We start from the raw sequence: 16,762 nt of genomic DNA, 5'->3' as shown, positions 1-16,762 counted from the left end.
TAACGCGGGCTTCAAGACAACCCACTCTCCCTCGTACCAAGGATGAGTTGGGCTCAAGAAAGAGACAGAAACCTAGTGACGTCGCTTACCTGAAGCATCTTGCATGACAGCACCATGAAGGCAAAGAAAGAGCTTGTGGATTGCTCTTGCCTCGGTCCTATTTCCATCACCGGGCATCATGCCCGCAATCCTCTGAGATGTCACCTCTGCCCCGTCCCAGGACTCAAGACGGGCCTGTTTGTTCCCTCGAGGTGAAGAGGGCAAAAAGCAAATCCCAGGAAATATGGCAGCCAAGAAGGGGAGAGGCTCACACCAGGGCTCAGGAGAAGACCTCACGCAAGAGAGCAGTCTTCCCTTTCGTGTGTCGCCCCGCTGGGGCAGTTGTTCACAGCAGGGTAGAAGTCAGACACCCAGAAGTATTTCTCCCCTGGTGACAACCTAAATTGCCATGACCTTGGTCATCAGGTATTTCCCCAGCTACTGATTGTCAGGAATGATAATGATCCTCCCTAACGTCACCATCAGCTCCTGTGGGTGTTGACAGCAAGATGGAAGGGAGGTTTGGCGTTCCCCAGGCACCGAAGACCCGAATCTCTCACCAAGAGTTGGGGGGAGCGGGGGGCAACCTAAAGTCTGTGATGAGAACCCAAGTCATGTACAGCTGAGCTTGGGGGAGCCCAGGTGGAATGAAAGTCCCCCCATTCCCAGCTCCCCTCCCCAGAGAGCAGGGACCACTGCTTCATATATGGGCTGAACATCACCTAACTCAGGGCGGAAGTGAACGCTGACTCAAATTTATGGCTATACTTAAAATCTGACTAGACAGCAAGTGTCAAGTCCCGTTGTTATTTGTATAAACTTGTACCATCTTGTGCGTCACAGCTTGGAAAAAAAAATACTTTTGCATTCAGCTCCATCAGGCAAAAGAGGCAAGCCACAGCCTCAAAAAGACAAACAGATCGGATGTAGTGCCAAGAGGGATTCAAACTTCAAACAAAAAAATAAGTGAATAAGGAGAAGAAGAAGAAGAAGAATTACAGTATTTGTTAAGTGCTTATTCTGTGCCAAGCAATGTTCTAAATACCGGGTGGATACGAGGTTATCAGTTTGGGCACAGACGCTGCCCCACATAGGACTCACAGTCTAAGTAGAAGGAAGTAGGATTAATCCCCCATTTTGACAGATGAAAAAACTGAGGTACGGAGAAGTTTAAGTGACTTGCCCATGGTCACACAGCAGATTAACGGCAGAGCCGGGATTAGAACCCAGGTCCTCTGACTCCCAGGCCTGCGCTCTTACCACTAGGCCTCGCTGCTTCTCTACGTTGTGGATGAATGACTGTGCCAGTCTTCTCTGGGCCCCAAAAGTCCCACTTAGCTTATTAAAGCTGTTTCATGAGCACCTCATATTCAAATCACATCACGGCATCACCCACCATATTCAACATTAAATGTGAAGAGGCATCATCAGGTTGGAGGGCAGGGAGGAGGTATTAAGCAATCAGGATGGGCAGAAAACAACTCGATAAGCACACAGCATGGGAGAGCTAGGAACTGTTGAGCAACAACATTAAACTGTAAGTTCCTTGTGTAAGCTCACTGTGTGTGGGGAATATTCATTCTTTCATTCATTCAATAGTATTTATTGAGCGCTTACTATGTGCAGAGCACTGTACTAAGTGCTTGGAATGAACAAATCAATAACAGATAGAGACAGTTCCTGCCCTTTGATGGGCTTACAGTCTAATCGGGGGAGACAGACAAAAACAATAGCAATAAATAGAATCAAGGGGATGAACATCTCATTAAAACAATAGCAAATAAACTTTCCACGTCATACGCATCAACTTATGTGAATATGGACGGGACATGTATTTGCTCTCTTACACGAGGGCACTACTGCACTTTGAATCATTTATGTCTACCAACTCTGTTTTACTGTACTCTCTCAAGCCCTGAGTACAGTGCTCTGCACATGGTAAGCACCTAATAAATACCACCGATGGATCGATCAATTGATTGAAGACAGGGATTGTGTCTACCAACTAGTGCAGTACTCTGCACACAGTATGCATTCAAGCAATGTTTCTTAGTGGATAGAGCGTGGGCCTGGGCGTCAGAATGACCTGGGTTCCAATCACGGCTCTGCCGCTTGTCTGCTGTGTGACCTTGGGCAAGTCACTTCACTTCTCTGTGCCTCAAATAACTCATCTGTAAAATGGGGATTGTGAGACCTATATGGGACAGGAACTGTGCCCAACATGATTAACTTGTATTTACTCCAGTGCTTAGAATAGTGCTGGGCACATCACATCATAAGTGCTTAGCAAGTACCATTATTATGATGATGATGATTAATAATAATCATAATAATATAAATATTATTGATTGATTGAAGGGAGGGTTTGGGTCTACCAGCTCTATTAGGTTGTACTTTCCCAAGCATTTAGTATAGTGCCCTGCACCCAGCAAGCACTCAATAAATACCACTGATGGATTGAAACAACAGTAAGAAACAGACAAAACACGGAAAGCAACCCTCAAAGTTCAGGCAGTGCACTGTGGGTCTAGGTCTCAGATAGCTTGTGAGGCAAGATAATAATAATGATAATAATAATAGCAAAATAATGGCATTTAAGTGCTTACCATATGCAAGACTGGGGCGAATACAAGAAAATCAGGTTGGACACAGTCCCTGTCCTGCATGGGATTCCCAGACTTAATCTCCATTTTAAAGCGGAGGTGACTGAGGCACAGGAAAGTGAAGTGACCTGCCCAAGGTCACACCACTGACAAATGGCAGAACTGGGATTAAAACCCAGGACCTTCTAACTCCTAGGCCGGTGCTCTATCCACTAGCCCATGCCGCTTCTCTACGAGATTACTGTGAGAACTGTGAGATTCGGCAGATCTTCCAGCAGTTGTGGCAGCTGTTACCAGGGCGGCATTGACGTGTCCAGTTTGGGAAGGACCGCTGGCCCTTCATCAGTCTTTTCAGCCACTCCCGCACATGTGGCTGGCAGCCCACTCAGTAGCAGCAGCAAGGCTGAACAAGAAACCAACTTGGGAGAAGCAGCATGGCCTAATGGTTAGAGCCTAGGCCTGGAAGTCAGACGGACCCAGGTTCTAATCGTGGCTCTGTCATTTGTCTGCTGCGTGACCTTCAGCAAATCACTTCACTTCTCTGAGCCTCAGCTACCTCATCGGTAAAAGGGGGATTAAGAGTGTGAGACTGTGACCAACCTGATTGGCGTGTACCTACCCCACCACTTAGTACAGCGGCTGGTACATAATAAGTGCTTAACAAATGCCATAAAAAAGTTGGCAATTATGGTATTTATTGAGCTCTTACAACATGCAGAGCACTGCAATAAACACTTGGGAGAATACAACAATTAGCAGACATGTTCCTTGCTCAAAAGGATCTTTCAATCTAAATAGCAGCAATAGCAGCAATACATTTACCAGAGCCTTGCTCACTAGAGAATGTTACCTGAGTGTTTCCATCCCACTGGGCTTCAGTCAATTGTTCAGTCAATCGTATTTAATGAGAATAAACCGTGTGCAGAGTACTGTGCTAAACGCTTGGGAGAGTACAATACAACAGTGTAAGAGACGCATTCCCTGACTACAACGAGCTCACAGTCTAGAGGGGGAGACAGACATTAATATAAATTAAATTAAAGATAAGGACAGAAGTGCTGTGGGGCTGGGAGGGGAGATTTATAAAGGGTGCAAGTCAGGGAGATGCACAAGAGTGTGGGAGAAGGGGAAAGGAGGCTTTAGTCAGGGAAAGCCCCTCGGAGGATATGTCCCTCAATAAGTCTTTAAAGCTGAGAAAAGTGATTGTCTGTCGTTTACGAAAAGGTAGGGTGTTCCAGGCCGGAGGCAGGACATGGGAGAAAGGAAGCGCTTGGAAAACTACAATACAGCAGAGTTGGTTAGACGAGTTCCCTGACCACAAAGAGCTTACAGTCCAAAGCAGGAGGCAGACATTAAACTAAATTATAACTGCTTTCTCGCTGGGCAGTCTGCTCTGGGGACAGAAGACACAAAGGGGAAAGATGGATGATAAACTGGTTACAATTTATTGTTTTTCTCCCCAGCTTTTCCTACTTCGATTGCTTAGAATTTTAAGCCTTAACGCTGATAATAATAATGATGATGGTATTTATTAAGTGCTTACTATGTGCCAGGCACTGTACTAAGTGCTGGGGTGGATATGAGCAAATCGAATTGGACACAGCCCCTGTCCTGCATGGGGTTCACGGTCTCAATCCCCATTTACAGATGAGGTAACTGAGCCAGAGAGAAGTAAAGTGATTTGCCCAAGGTCGCACAGCGGATAAGTGGCGGAGAAGAACCCATGATCTTCTGACTCCCAGGTCCGTGCTCTATCCACTATAGGGAATGTGGGCAGGGCAGGGAATGTGTCTGCTCATTCTGTTATATTGTACTCTCCCGAGCCCTCAGTACACTGCTCTGCACATAGTAAGCGCTCAATAAATATCATTGATGATACTAAAGAAATAAAGACACCATCTCCACCCTCAAGAAGCTTACAATCTAAAGTGGAGAAGCAGTATGGGCTAGTAATGTCTCCAAGTGGGACATGGACTGTGTCTATCCCAGCATTTAGTACCGTGTCTGGCACAAAGTAAGCATTTGGCAAATACCATTTTAAAAAAAACTGATGGGGAGACAGAGACAAAAATTAATAGAGCGTTGGTAAGAATGAGAAAGCAGATAAAGTAAAGAGAAAAAGATAAAGAAAAGAGAAGCAGCCTGGCTCAGTGGAAAGAGCTTGGGCTTGGGAGTCAAAGGTCATAGGTTCTAATCCTGGTTCCACCACTTATCAGCTGTGTGACCTTGGGCAAGTCACTTCACTTCTCTGAGCCTCAGTGACCTCATCTGTAAAATGGGGATGAAGACTGTGAGGCCCACGTGGGACAACCTGATGACCTTATATCTACCCCAGCGCTTAGAACACATAGTAAGTGCTTAACAAATATCATAATTATTATTATTATTATGCACATACGTTATAACAAATAAATGGTCAAATAAATGCTGCAGGGGGTGGTGGGTTGTGGTGGCACGGTGAGAAAAACAGGAGGGAATCATCTAGACATTCCTCCCAGTGGAGATGACTCCTTAGGAGGGTTTGCAAGGATGTCTTTCTCAAATGATCTTCAGAATGACCATCAGAATGCCCAAAGAGATCTACACGTTTTAACAGCTTAAAAGAAAAAATTCAACTGAGCTTTAAGGCTTAACGCTGATGATCTGCGTCCATTAGCTCATTAGCCCATTACGTGTTTGCAGGCTGATAGTGTTTTAATGTTTGGATTTTTGTCTACAGGAGTGCAGGCTCCTTACAAGAGGGTCTGTTTTTCCTGTTATTCACGTTCTAGAATTTTAAATGCGTGCCAAGGAATGGGTTGGAGATAAAGTGTTTTAGGTGAGAGTTTTGCTTAGAAATTTTAAGCGAAGGCATTTCCCTTGTACTGTGCTCTCCCAAGCACTTAGTAAGGTGCCCTGCACACAGTAAGTGTGCAATAAATATGATTGATTCAATTCATTCATTAGTATTTATTGAGTGCTTACTGTGTGCTGAGCACTGTACTAAGCACTTGGGACAGTATGATACAACAATAAACAGTGACATTCCCTGCCCACATGAGCTTATGGTCTAAAGGGTAATTAGAGAAGCGGCATGGTTGAGTGGAAAGAGCCCGGGGTTGGGAGTCAGAGGTCATGGGTTCGAATGACGGCTCTGCCACTTGCCAGCTGTGTAAGTGTGGGCAAGTCACTTCACTTCTATGTGCCTCAGCTACCTCATCTGTAAAATGGGGATTAACTGTGAGCCTCACGTGGGATAACCTGATTACCCTGTATCTACCCCAGTGCTTAGAACAGTGTTCTGCACATAGTAAGTGCTTAACAGATACCAACATTATTATTATTAGTTGATTCCAGTGTTCTCTGGAGCTGAGAGCTGGTAACCAAATCTGTTGTCCTTGGGGAAGGGCAGGTAAAGTGTGGGGCTTTAGCCCTTCTGTTCAGTAATCTCCTAGGGCTTAACAAGATGAGAGCACTCTCCAGCCTATTTTACAAGAGGAAAACAAGGTCACGGGGGATAAAGTCAGCCCGCCCCTCAAGGCAGTCATTGGGGGTGTATTTGTGAGCCAGAGGATAAGACTAGCCTCCTGCTCTCTTTATCTCCTTGAACTATTCAGTTGGCCGACTTCAATTAATCGACCAGTGAGTCTTGACTGTGTGCGGAGCACTATACTAAGCACTCAGACTGCTCTGTAACAGAGAAGCAGCATGGCTTTGTGGAAAGAGCCCGGGCTTGGGAGTCAGAGGTCATGGGCTCTAATCCCGACTCCGCCACTTGTCTGCTGTGTGACCTTGGGCAAGTCATTTAACTTCTCTGTGCCTCAATTACCTCATCTGTAAAAATGGGGATTAAAAAATGTAAGCCAAGGTCACACCGCTGACAAATGGCAGAACTGGGATTAAAACCCAGGACCTTCTAACTCCTAGGCCGGTGCTCTATCCACTAGCCCATGCCGCTTCTCTACGAGATTACTGTGAGAACTGTGAGATTCGGCAGATCTTCCAGCAGTTGTGGCAGCTGTTACCTAATCTGATTATCCTGCATCTACCCCAACACTTAGAACAGAGCTCTGCATATAGTAAGCACTTAATAAATACCACAATTATTATTATTATTATTATTAGTGGCAGACACCACTGGCGAAGCTCCCAACGTTCTTCAGCCTTTCTTGACCCAGCCATTAGGTTTTATCCTCACTGATTTGAAGTTAAAAGTAAAGTGGGATCAAAATATTTTTGGGTAGAGCATTCGGATAACAAGACTCCTTTTCTCTGGGACAGAGGGTCTCTTTCCTGTTCATTTATTCAATAGTATTTGTTGAGTGTTTACAATGTGCAGAGCTCTGTTCTAAGTGTTGGGGTAGATGCAGGTTAATCAGATTGTCCCACATGGGGCTCACATTTGGGTACAATGCAACAATAAACAGACACATTTCCTACCCACAATGAGCTTACAGTCTGGGTTGGGGAGGCCGGGACAGACATTAATATAAATAAATAAATGACAGATCTGTTCATATGTGCTGTGGGGCTGGGAGGGGGGAGAACATGAGGAGTGGGTCAGGGTGATGCAGAAGGGAATGGGAGAAGAGAAAAGGGGGGCTTAGTCACGGAAGGCCTCCTGGAGGAGATGTGCCTTCAAAATGTCTCTCTCTTGCTCTCTCACAACTATCTCTCACACATCTCTCTTTCACATGCAAGCGCAGACACGCACAGTCTCCTGACCCCCTCACCTGTCCAGAATCCTGCAGATTATTGATTGACTGATTAATCGATTCCTGATTGATTGATTCTTCCTCAAAACTCCTTCTGAACTTGGTGCCAAGGGCAGTTTGTCTCTCTGGCCCTCTTCCTGCCTCTGACCACCCTTCTCCTTTCTTTCCTCTTTTTCTCTTCCATCCTCTTAGCTGTGGTGGTCCACAAGGCCCAGTTCTGGCCCCTCCCTTCCTTTTCTCCTCCTTTTAGGTCTTTAAGATGGAGCTGTGGAGGGAAGGTTAGAGAAGTAGGGTGGCCTAGTGGGTAGAGCATGGGCCTGGGAGTCAGAAGGACCTGAGTTCTGATCCCAGCTCTGTGTGACCTTGGGCAAGTCACTCAACTCTCTGTGCCTCAATTACATCATCTGTAAACAATGGAGATTACGACTATGAGCCCTATGTCGGACATATAATGTGTTCAAGCTGATTAGCTTATCTACCCCAGCACTTAGCACAGTGCCTGGCACATACTGAGCACTTAACAAATACTATTTTTAAAAAATTTAAAAGGTTGGGGGCAGCTAACCTCTCAGGTAAGGTAACCCCAGTGACCTTCCCTTATCCTGCCCACCGCTACGGATTTCTCTGATGACTGTGGGTGGTGGGAGCAAAATTGAGGGATGAAGGGGCCTTCAGTTTGTCCAGGCGAAAGTTCTTGCTTATGAAGAACATGCAGAGATATCACTCGGGGGGTCTTTAAACTGGAAAGGTTGAAATCCATTTATGGATGGAGCTCGTTCATTCACTCAATCGCATTTTCATTCAATCGTATGTATTGAGTACTTGCTGTGTGCAGACCTCTGTACTAAGCACTTGGGAAAGTACAATACAACAATAAACATACACATTCCCTGCCCACAGAGAAGCAGCATGGCTCAGTGGAAAGAGCACGGGCTTTGGAATCAGGGCTCATGAGTTCGAATCCCAGCTCTGCCACTTGTCGGCTGTGTGACTGTGGGCAAGTCACTTAACTTCTCGGTGCCTCAGTTCCCTCATCTGTAAAATGGGGATTAAGACTGTGAGCCCCACGTGGGACAACCTGATTCCCCTATGTCTACCCCAGCGCTTAGAACAGTGCTCGGCACATAGTAAGCGCTTAACAAATACCAACATTATTATTATTATTACAGTGAGCAGGGAATGTGTCTACCAACTCTGTTATACTGAACTCTGCCAAGCTTTTAGTGTGGTGTTCTGCATACAGTAAGCACGCAATAAATACGACTGATTGATTGATTTGGACTCTCCCATTTCCTAAGACCGGGCTCCCATGCTAAAAGGGTCCTATTAATTTATATGAGCCAAACAGCACGCTGGAAGGTGACCTCAAAAATGCAACTTCATGTACTTAAACTGTGCCTGACATGACATGAGCTTCCCCTGTGAGACGGCTTCAGCTCTTCATTAGCTATCGGTGACTCTGCACACACCACCCTGGCCCCAATCCAACTGAGGGGGAGAGGCAGTGCAGCCTGGTGGAAAGGGCCCAGGACTGAGAGTCAGGAGACTGGGTTCTTTGTCCCCACTCTACCACCTGCCTGCTGGGTGAACCTGAGCAAGTCATTTCACTTCTCTGAGCTTCAGTTTCCTCATTTGTAAAAACGGTGATGAAACACCTGCTCTCCCACTCTTTTAGACTGTGAGCCCCATCTGGGCTAGGGACTGTGTCTGATGTCATTATCAGACATCATCATAACAATAATAGTAATAATAATTATGGTACTTGTTAAGGACTTACTATATGTCAAGTACTATTCTAAGTGGTGGGGCAGATACAAGTTAATCAGGTTGGACACAGTCCCTGTCCCACTTTGGCCTCACTCTCCTTTCCTCATTTTCAGATGAGGTAACTGAGACCCAGAGGAGTTAAGTGACTTGCCCAAGGTCACACAGCAGACACGTGACGGAGCCAGGATTAGAACACAGGTCCTTCTGACTCACAGGCCCGTGCTCAATCCACTAAGTCACACGGCTTCCTGTCTCTTCCCCAGTGCTTAGCACAATGCTGGGCACAAGATGGATGTGGGTTCTAATTCCAGCTCCACCACTTATCGGCTGTGTGGCTTTGGGCAGGTCACTTAACTTCTTTGTGCCTCAATTACCTCATCTGTAAAATGAGAATTAGGACTGTGATCCCCACAAGGGACAACCTGACTACCTTGTACCTTGTACCAAGAACAGTGCTTGGCACATAGTAAGCGCTTAACAGATACCATCATTATTATTCTTATAAGCACTTAATAAGCACCACAATGGTTGGTCTGCCTTCCACTTTGTTCCTCTGAATTACATAAGTGATGGAATGGTAAGGGAAAGAAAGAGGAAAACCCAAAGCCCTCTTCTGTTTTATTTTTCCTGAGAATGGAAGCAAGAATGGAATTTGGAACAGGCTGTCATTTCCATCCATGATCTGCTAGGAAAAAAGCAGAATGCAGAGGTGATGGTCTGCTTATTTTTCAACAACCACCAGTTGCTTAACCTTTCTGTGGAAACTACGTGTAGAAACATCCTGAATGACGGGCTCTTCATATACAAATCAGTTTCATTTGACTTCCCTGCAACTCCCTGGGCCAAAACCCTCAGCTAATGGGCTGGGATGGTCATGAGTGGGGTTGACCGAATGATTTTTGGTAAATTCTTTTAACCCTCTCACAATCATTCAACCACTGAGAAGCAGTGTGGCCTACTAGAAAGTGCACAGGCCTGGGAGTCAGAGGACCCGGGTTCCAATCCCAACGCCACCAAGAGCTCGGGCAAGCCATCATTATCAGTGGTATTTATTTAGTGCTTACTATGTGCAGAGCATTGTACAGTGCTCTTGGGGGAGCACACTACAAGAGTCAGCGGACACATTACCTGCTCACAGTGAGTTTACAGTTTAAAGGGGAGATTGATGTTAATAAAAGTCACTGAACTTCTCGGTGTCTCAGTTACCTCATCTGTAAAGTGGGGATGAAGACTGTGGGAAAGGGACTGTGTCTGACTTGATTATCTTGTTTCCACCCCAGGGCTTACTTCAGGGCCTGGCACATAATAAGCAGTTAACAAATACCATTAAAAAAAATAATTCCAATGTCCTGGATGTCTCCCTCCTTCTCCTCATCCCTCCCTTGGAACCTCGGGTTCTGAAGCAGGAGAAGGAGAGAACCCTTGAGAATTGCCTGCCAAGGGGAAACCCGGCCAGGACGTGTAACTACAAAAAACAAAGGAAAGATGGGAGGAGATCAACATCAACCCACAGCTCATTGGTATCGGCCAGCACTGCTGCGACAGATAAGAAGCCACCGAGGGTGATTTTAGAAGCACCTCCCTTGGTTCCGTTGGCAGCCAGTCGAGGACGGAAGGGGTTGACCCCTCGGGATGTGTTTCGGGAAAGCAGCATGGCCTAGTGGAGAGATCCCGGGCCTGGGAGTCAAAGGACCTGGTTCATAATCCCGGCTCTGCCACTTGTCTCCTGTGTGACCCTGGGCAAGTCACTTCGCTTCTCTAGGTCTCAGTTACCTTATCTGTAAAATGGGAGTTGAGACTGAGTCCCATGTGGGACAGGGACGGTGTCCAACTCGATTTGCTTGTGTCCACCCCAGCGCTTAGTAGAGTGCCTTGCACAAAGCGCTTAACAAATACCTTCATTATTACTATTATTACAACTTTCTGTTATCTCATCTGTAAAATGGGGATTAAGACTGTGAGCCCCTAACCTCCTCAATGTACCTCATTCTTGCCTGCCCCGCCATTGACCTCTTGCCCACATCCTACCTCTGGCCTGGAGAGCCCTCCCTCCTCATATCCGCCAAACTAACTCTCTTCCCCTCTTCAAAGCCCTACTGAGAGCTCACCTCTTCCAGGAGGCCTTCCCAGACTAAGCCCCCCTTTTCCTCTCCTCTTCCTCCCCTCCCCATCGCCCCTACTCCCTCCCTCTGCTCTATCCCCTTCCCCGCCCCACAGCACTTTTGTATATTGGTACATATTATTCTATTTATTTTATTAATGATGTGTACATATCTATATATTCTATTTATCTTTTTTGATGCTATTGACGCCTGTCTACTTTTGTTCTGTTATTTATCCCTCCCCTTTTAGACTGTGAGCCCATTGTTGAGAAGGGATTGTCTCTACCTGTTGCCGAACTGTAATTTCCAAGCGCTTAGTACAGCGCTCTGCACAAAGTAAGCGTTCAATAAATGTGATTGAATGAATGAATGAAGGGGGACATGGACTGTGAGTAACCTGATGATCTTGTATCTATCCCAATGCCTAATACAGTGCCTGGCACCTAGTGAGTGCTTAACAAATACTATTAATAAAAAACCCATAACAAACAAACCAAAAGAAAAAAGAAAAAGCAACTCTCCGAAGAGCAGAGTCCTCGCTCCTTGTACCCACCTTTTGGCTGTCTCCACAGACTTCTGCTCCGCCAGCTCCTTCTGCAACTCCCGCTCCTTGGCCTCTTTTTGCCCAATGGGGCAGTCCTCGGGCACCGTGAACAGCGACAGGGCATCTTTGCTGTCTTCTTCCCGGAGCACCTTGGCGAACACCTTCTCTGCCAGCAGCCGCACCTGCTCGTCCACCTCAGAGATGTTCAGTTTGGGGAACTGGCGGGGCATCTCGGCTGGCAAGGAAAAGGAGAGAGGAACTGAACTCAGTTGGGAGTCGACGACTTGAAGGAATTTCTAGTAGGGAGGAAAAAGGATGGGAGTTCCTGACCCTCTTCAGTCTCATGGGAGCTCGGCGGGAACCGGTCATGACTATCCCTCCCTGCTCTGAGGGATTAAACTGTTTCCCAGAGACAAAGCTTGAAAAAAAATACATCAGAATCATGTGGATAGAATGATACATGTAGATTTTCAGAATAAAATGAAAAACTTGGCAAATTGCTGAAGAAGTTGGCCCAAGAGAGTGGTAGTATTTGGGAGTGTTGGACCTCCGGTGGTATAAATTCATTCATTCATTCAATCGTATTTATTGAGCGCTTACTCCATGCAAAGCACTGTACTAACCTCTTCGGAGAGTACGATATAACAATAAACAGTGATATTCCCTGCCCACAACGAGCTTACAGTCTAGAGGCCAACCTGGTGATATCTCCACCAGCCCCGCCCCCACGCCCCATCACAGTTCTGGGTTCAGCCAAGGGCTCAGCCACCGATAAATCAATCAGCCACTTAATCAACCGTATTTCTCGAGTGCTTACTGTGTACTAAGCACTTGGGAGAGTAGGGGCCGGGTGGGTTCAGGCTGGAAGAGAAGTCCCTGTAAGCCCAGATCTCATGACAACTCCTCTATTCATTCACTCATTCATTCAATCGTATTTATTGAGCGCTTACTTTGTGCAAAGTACTGTACTAAGTGCTTGGAATGTACAATTCGGCAACAGAATTGTACATTCCTCTAGACTGGAAGCTCCTTGTGGGCAGGGAATGTGTCTAATTATTATTTCATACTCTCCAAGCACTTAGTACAGTACTTTGCACAAAGTAAGCGCTCAATAAATACGATTGAATGAATAAACAAATGAATGAACTGGACTGCTAATTTTATTGTAATGTACTATCCCATGAGCTTACTACAGAGCACCTAGTAAGTACTCAATAAATATGATTGATCGATTGATCCCCAAACTGGAAAGGGCTTACCGGGAGCTCCCCAATGACTCCTTGGCCTCCACAGGCTAGGGGACAAAAGACTCCTTAATGAACCCAAGAATACATATGGCCTTCTATTTTTCTTGTTCTGTTGTTTATTTTTATTTGGGAGGAAGAATTTCTTTTCTCTCTAAACAGGTGCTGGAGGCCTGGATTCAGCTTGTGGTTTGCTGGGTCGTTGGTTTGGTGGCTAAAGAGTTCAATAGAGCCACGCCTAAAATATATCAGTTCTTGCATTTCTGCCCTCTAAGAACCTCACCCTAAACTGAAGGGTTTAATCCCTCCCAGAACATATTCAGATCCTCTTCCCTCTTCTTCCCTTCAAATACAACTCTTCGAGACTTGAAACCTGAAAAAGTAGACTTATGCACCATTTTCCACCTAGCTGCTCTGCCTAGCATTTACATTAGAGAAACAGCGTGGCTTAGTGGAAAGAACACGAGCTTGGGAGTCAGAGGTCGTGTGTTCTAATTCCAGCTCTGTCAGCTGTGTGACTTTGGGCAAGTCACTTAACTTCTCTGTGCTTCAGTTACCTCGTCTGTACAATGGGATTAAGACCATGAGCCCTACCTGGGACAACCTGATAACCTTGTATCGAGCCCAGCTCTTAGAACAGTGGTTGGCCCATAGTAAGCATTTAACGAATACCATCATTATTATTATTATTAGCAAAACCTTTGGGCAATTCCGTCTTGGGAACCCTGAAGTATCCAAAGACACAAGGCCTACCTGTGCTTTTAGCACCTGAATTTTCCAACTAATGTACCCCCTCGGTAACTGAACCATAGTTTAGCTGAGCAAATAAAATGCTAAGAGATATTTGGGAACATGTCTATCAACTCCGTTGTACTGTACTCTCCCAAGTGCTTGGTACAGTGCTCTGCACACAGTAAGCACTCAATAAAAAGCACCGTTTGACTGAATGATAACTAAGCAACCCTGCTTGCAGATTTCGTTCATCTAATACCAACCTAATCCCTGTCCCTGACTCTCAACTCACCCACTGTTGACCCTTTGTTGATGCCCTGCCTCCTCCTCCTACATTTCCAACTGAACTTGACTCTTCCCAACTTCAAAGCCCTACTGAAATTGCATCTCCTCCAGGAAGCCTTCCTTGACTGAGTTCTCACCCACATCCCGGATCCTCCACTTCTTCATTGTCTGACCTTGGGCAAGTCACTTCACTTCTCTGTGCCTCAGTTATCTCATCTAGAAAATGGGGATTGAGACTGTGAACCCCATCTGGGACAGGGGACTGTGTCCAATCAGATTTGCCTTCATCCAGCCCAGCGCTTAGTACAGTGCTTGGCACATACATAGTAAGCGCTTAGTAAACACCATACTTATTATAATCATTATTATCCCCTGCCACCCTATTCACCCTCCCTACTGCCTCATCCATGTGCTTAATCCCCACTCCCAAGTACTTAAGCAACTTTAATCAGTTGCATAAATTATGTGACATTTTTTCTTTCTCCCTTATTAGACTGCAAACTCCTTGAGGATAGGGATTGTCTACTAACTGTACGGTACTTTCCTAAGGACGCAGTACAAAGCTCTGCACAAAGTAAGCGCTCAACAGATATCCTTGATTGAACTGAACCTGAGATGGTCATTTAGCATAATAATAATAATGTTGGTATTTGTTAAGCGCTTACTATGTGCCAAGCACTGTTCTAAGCGCTGGGGTAGATACAAGGTAATCATGTTGTCCCACGTAGAGCTCACAGTCTTCATCCCCATTTTACAGATGAGGTAACAGGCACAGAGAAGTTAAGTGATTTGCCCAAAGTCACACAGCTGACAGGCGGCAGAGCGGAATTCGAACCCTTGACCTCTGACTCCCAAGCCCAGGCTCTTGTCACTAAGCCACACTGCTTCTCATAACCACAGAGGGCAGGGGCGAGAGGATGGTCTAGGAAGCAGCGAGTCCTAGATGTAAGAGCCCGGGCCTAGGCGTCAGAGGATGTGGACCTGGGTTCTAATCCCCTCTCCATCACTTAATATAATCATAATAATGGTATTTGCTGAGTGCTTACCATGTGACAAGTACTGCTCTAAGCTCTGGGGTAGATATAAACTAATTAGGTTAGGTATAGTCCCTGTCCCAACTGGGGCTCACATTTTAATCCCCATTTCACAGCTAAATTAACTGAGCACAGAGAAGTGAAGTGACTCGCCCAGGGTCACGCAGCAGACAAGTGGAGGAGCCAGGATTAAACCTCAGGTCCCAGGCCCGGGCTCTGTCCACTAGGCCAACAAGCTGCTTCTCAAGTTAGATTTAATGATGTGATCTTTAGTCCAAAGGCGAACCGCCACCAGGCTCCAGCACCACCGAATCAAGACCTGCCGCCTTGATTGGACCTCTTGAAGAACGGAACATTCCAGAAGGCTAGCCCGAAAGGAATTATCCAGGAAATGGGTACACTGGAGGGATCAGGGGAGAAGAGGAGGAGACTTTAAAGGGGAACTGACAGGGAACTCATAGTGGCATGTGGAGGTGGGGAAAAGGTGTGGTTCCTCCTCCACTTACAGATCCTAATGGTGTTTTTTCAGCTGAGACACTGCTCCATCTCTGTGCCAGCTCATCATTACTCAGAGAGTGCTTCAGGGAGCCATCAGGTACAGTGGAAATGCCCATAGGGTGACGACATTGAACGGGAGAGAAAAGGTGGGCAAATGGGAATGGAGTTCTAAGAGGTGAGGCCATTTAGAGAACCGGAGTTTTGACTCATCAGGTCGAAGGGTGAAAGAACACCCTCAGATCCTAGTCGCTTTGTGGAAAACGGGGCTTGCTTAGCTGAGGAGAGTTTGGAGGCCAAAACCCTGGGTTAAAGGGGCACGGTAGCCCAGGTTTGTCTCTCCAGGGAAATACAAGTTGGGTCAGACAGGAAGTGCCTGCGTGGAAGGGAGGGGTGCCTGCCGGAGAGGGATTCCCTCCCACTAGTGCCACTGCCCGCTTTGGGGGGGAGAGCTTGGTTTGGCAGAGTCAGGGATGTGGGAGTGTGGAGCAGAAGAAGAGGAGGAGGAGAAGGATGGGGACAACGGGGAGGAGAAGAAGGGGAAAACCTGTTCAATTGTCCAGGCCCAAACAGCATGGGGAACAGAGTAATCTAGTGGAAAGAGCACCGGCCTGGGAGTCAGAGGACCTGAGTTCTAATCCCAACTCTACCACTTGTCTGTTGGGTGACCTTGGGCAAGTCATCGCACTTCTCTATGCCTCAGTTATCTCACCTGTAAAATGGGCATGAAGACTGGTAGCCCCATGTGGGACAGGGACTGTGTCCTATTTGATTAGCTTGTATCTACTTAGTACAGTGGCTAGCACACAGTAAGTGCTCAATAAATGAGTGAATGAATGAACCTACCTCAGTGCTTTGTACAATGCCTGGTACATAGTAAGCTCTAAACAAACACTAATAAAAAAAAAAACAAAACAGGGAGCCACTGGGGCAGGGGGGAAGCTGATTTGAGGAAGAGCCATAACTCACAGGATAATCCAACTGTCACTCTGGAATACGGATTCATGGGAAGCTGATTCTGTGCTTAAAGGCAGATGTGTCTCTAAACAATGTGTATTATAATGCTCGATGGTCATGACATCACCTTATGGTCACAGTATCTTTTGGCCTAAACTGCTGTTTATAAGTATTTAAGGAATATTTATAATTACTGTCTTGTTCTCCCACTCTCTTCTGTGCCGCTCTTTCTTGCTCCTTCACTCATCTTCCCTCCCATCCCCACA

The 16,762-nt window shown here is 46.2% G+C and overlaps 1 protein-coding gene across 2 annotated transcripts in view; it reads right to left on the bottom strand.

Annotated features, from left to right (window-relative positions):
• The window catches only part of AMPD3 (adenosine monophosphate deaminase 3), a 108,785-nt gene that overhangs the window by 67,513 nt on the left and 24,510 nt on the right, over positions 1–16,762 (bottom strand). For both annotated transcript variants that reach the window (XM_029059742.2, XM_029059741.2), the window contains exon 2: positions 11,759–11,984. In XM_029059742.2, the coding sequence (XP_028915575.1) occupies positions 11,759–11,979 (221 nt within the window). In that variant the 5' untranslated portion in view covers positions 11,980–11,984. The remainder of the gene's footprint in view (positions 1–11,758; positions 11,985–16,762) is intronic.

Source organism: Ornithorhynchus anatinus, chromosome 3 (genome assembly GCF_004115215.2).
Source record: "Ornithorhynchus anatinus isolate Pmale09 chromosome 3, mOrnAna1.pri.v4, whole genome shotgun sequence".
In the NCBI taxonomy this organism is placed as follows: Eukaryota; Metazoa; Chordata; class Mammalia; order Monotremata; family Ornithorhynchidae; genus Ornithorhynchus; species Ornithorhynchus anatinus.
Note: the sequence above shows the minus strand (reverse complement) of the source record. Positions and strands in the feature narration are given on the sequence as shown.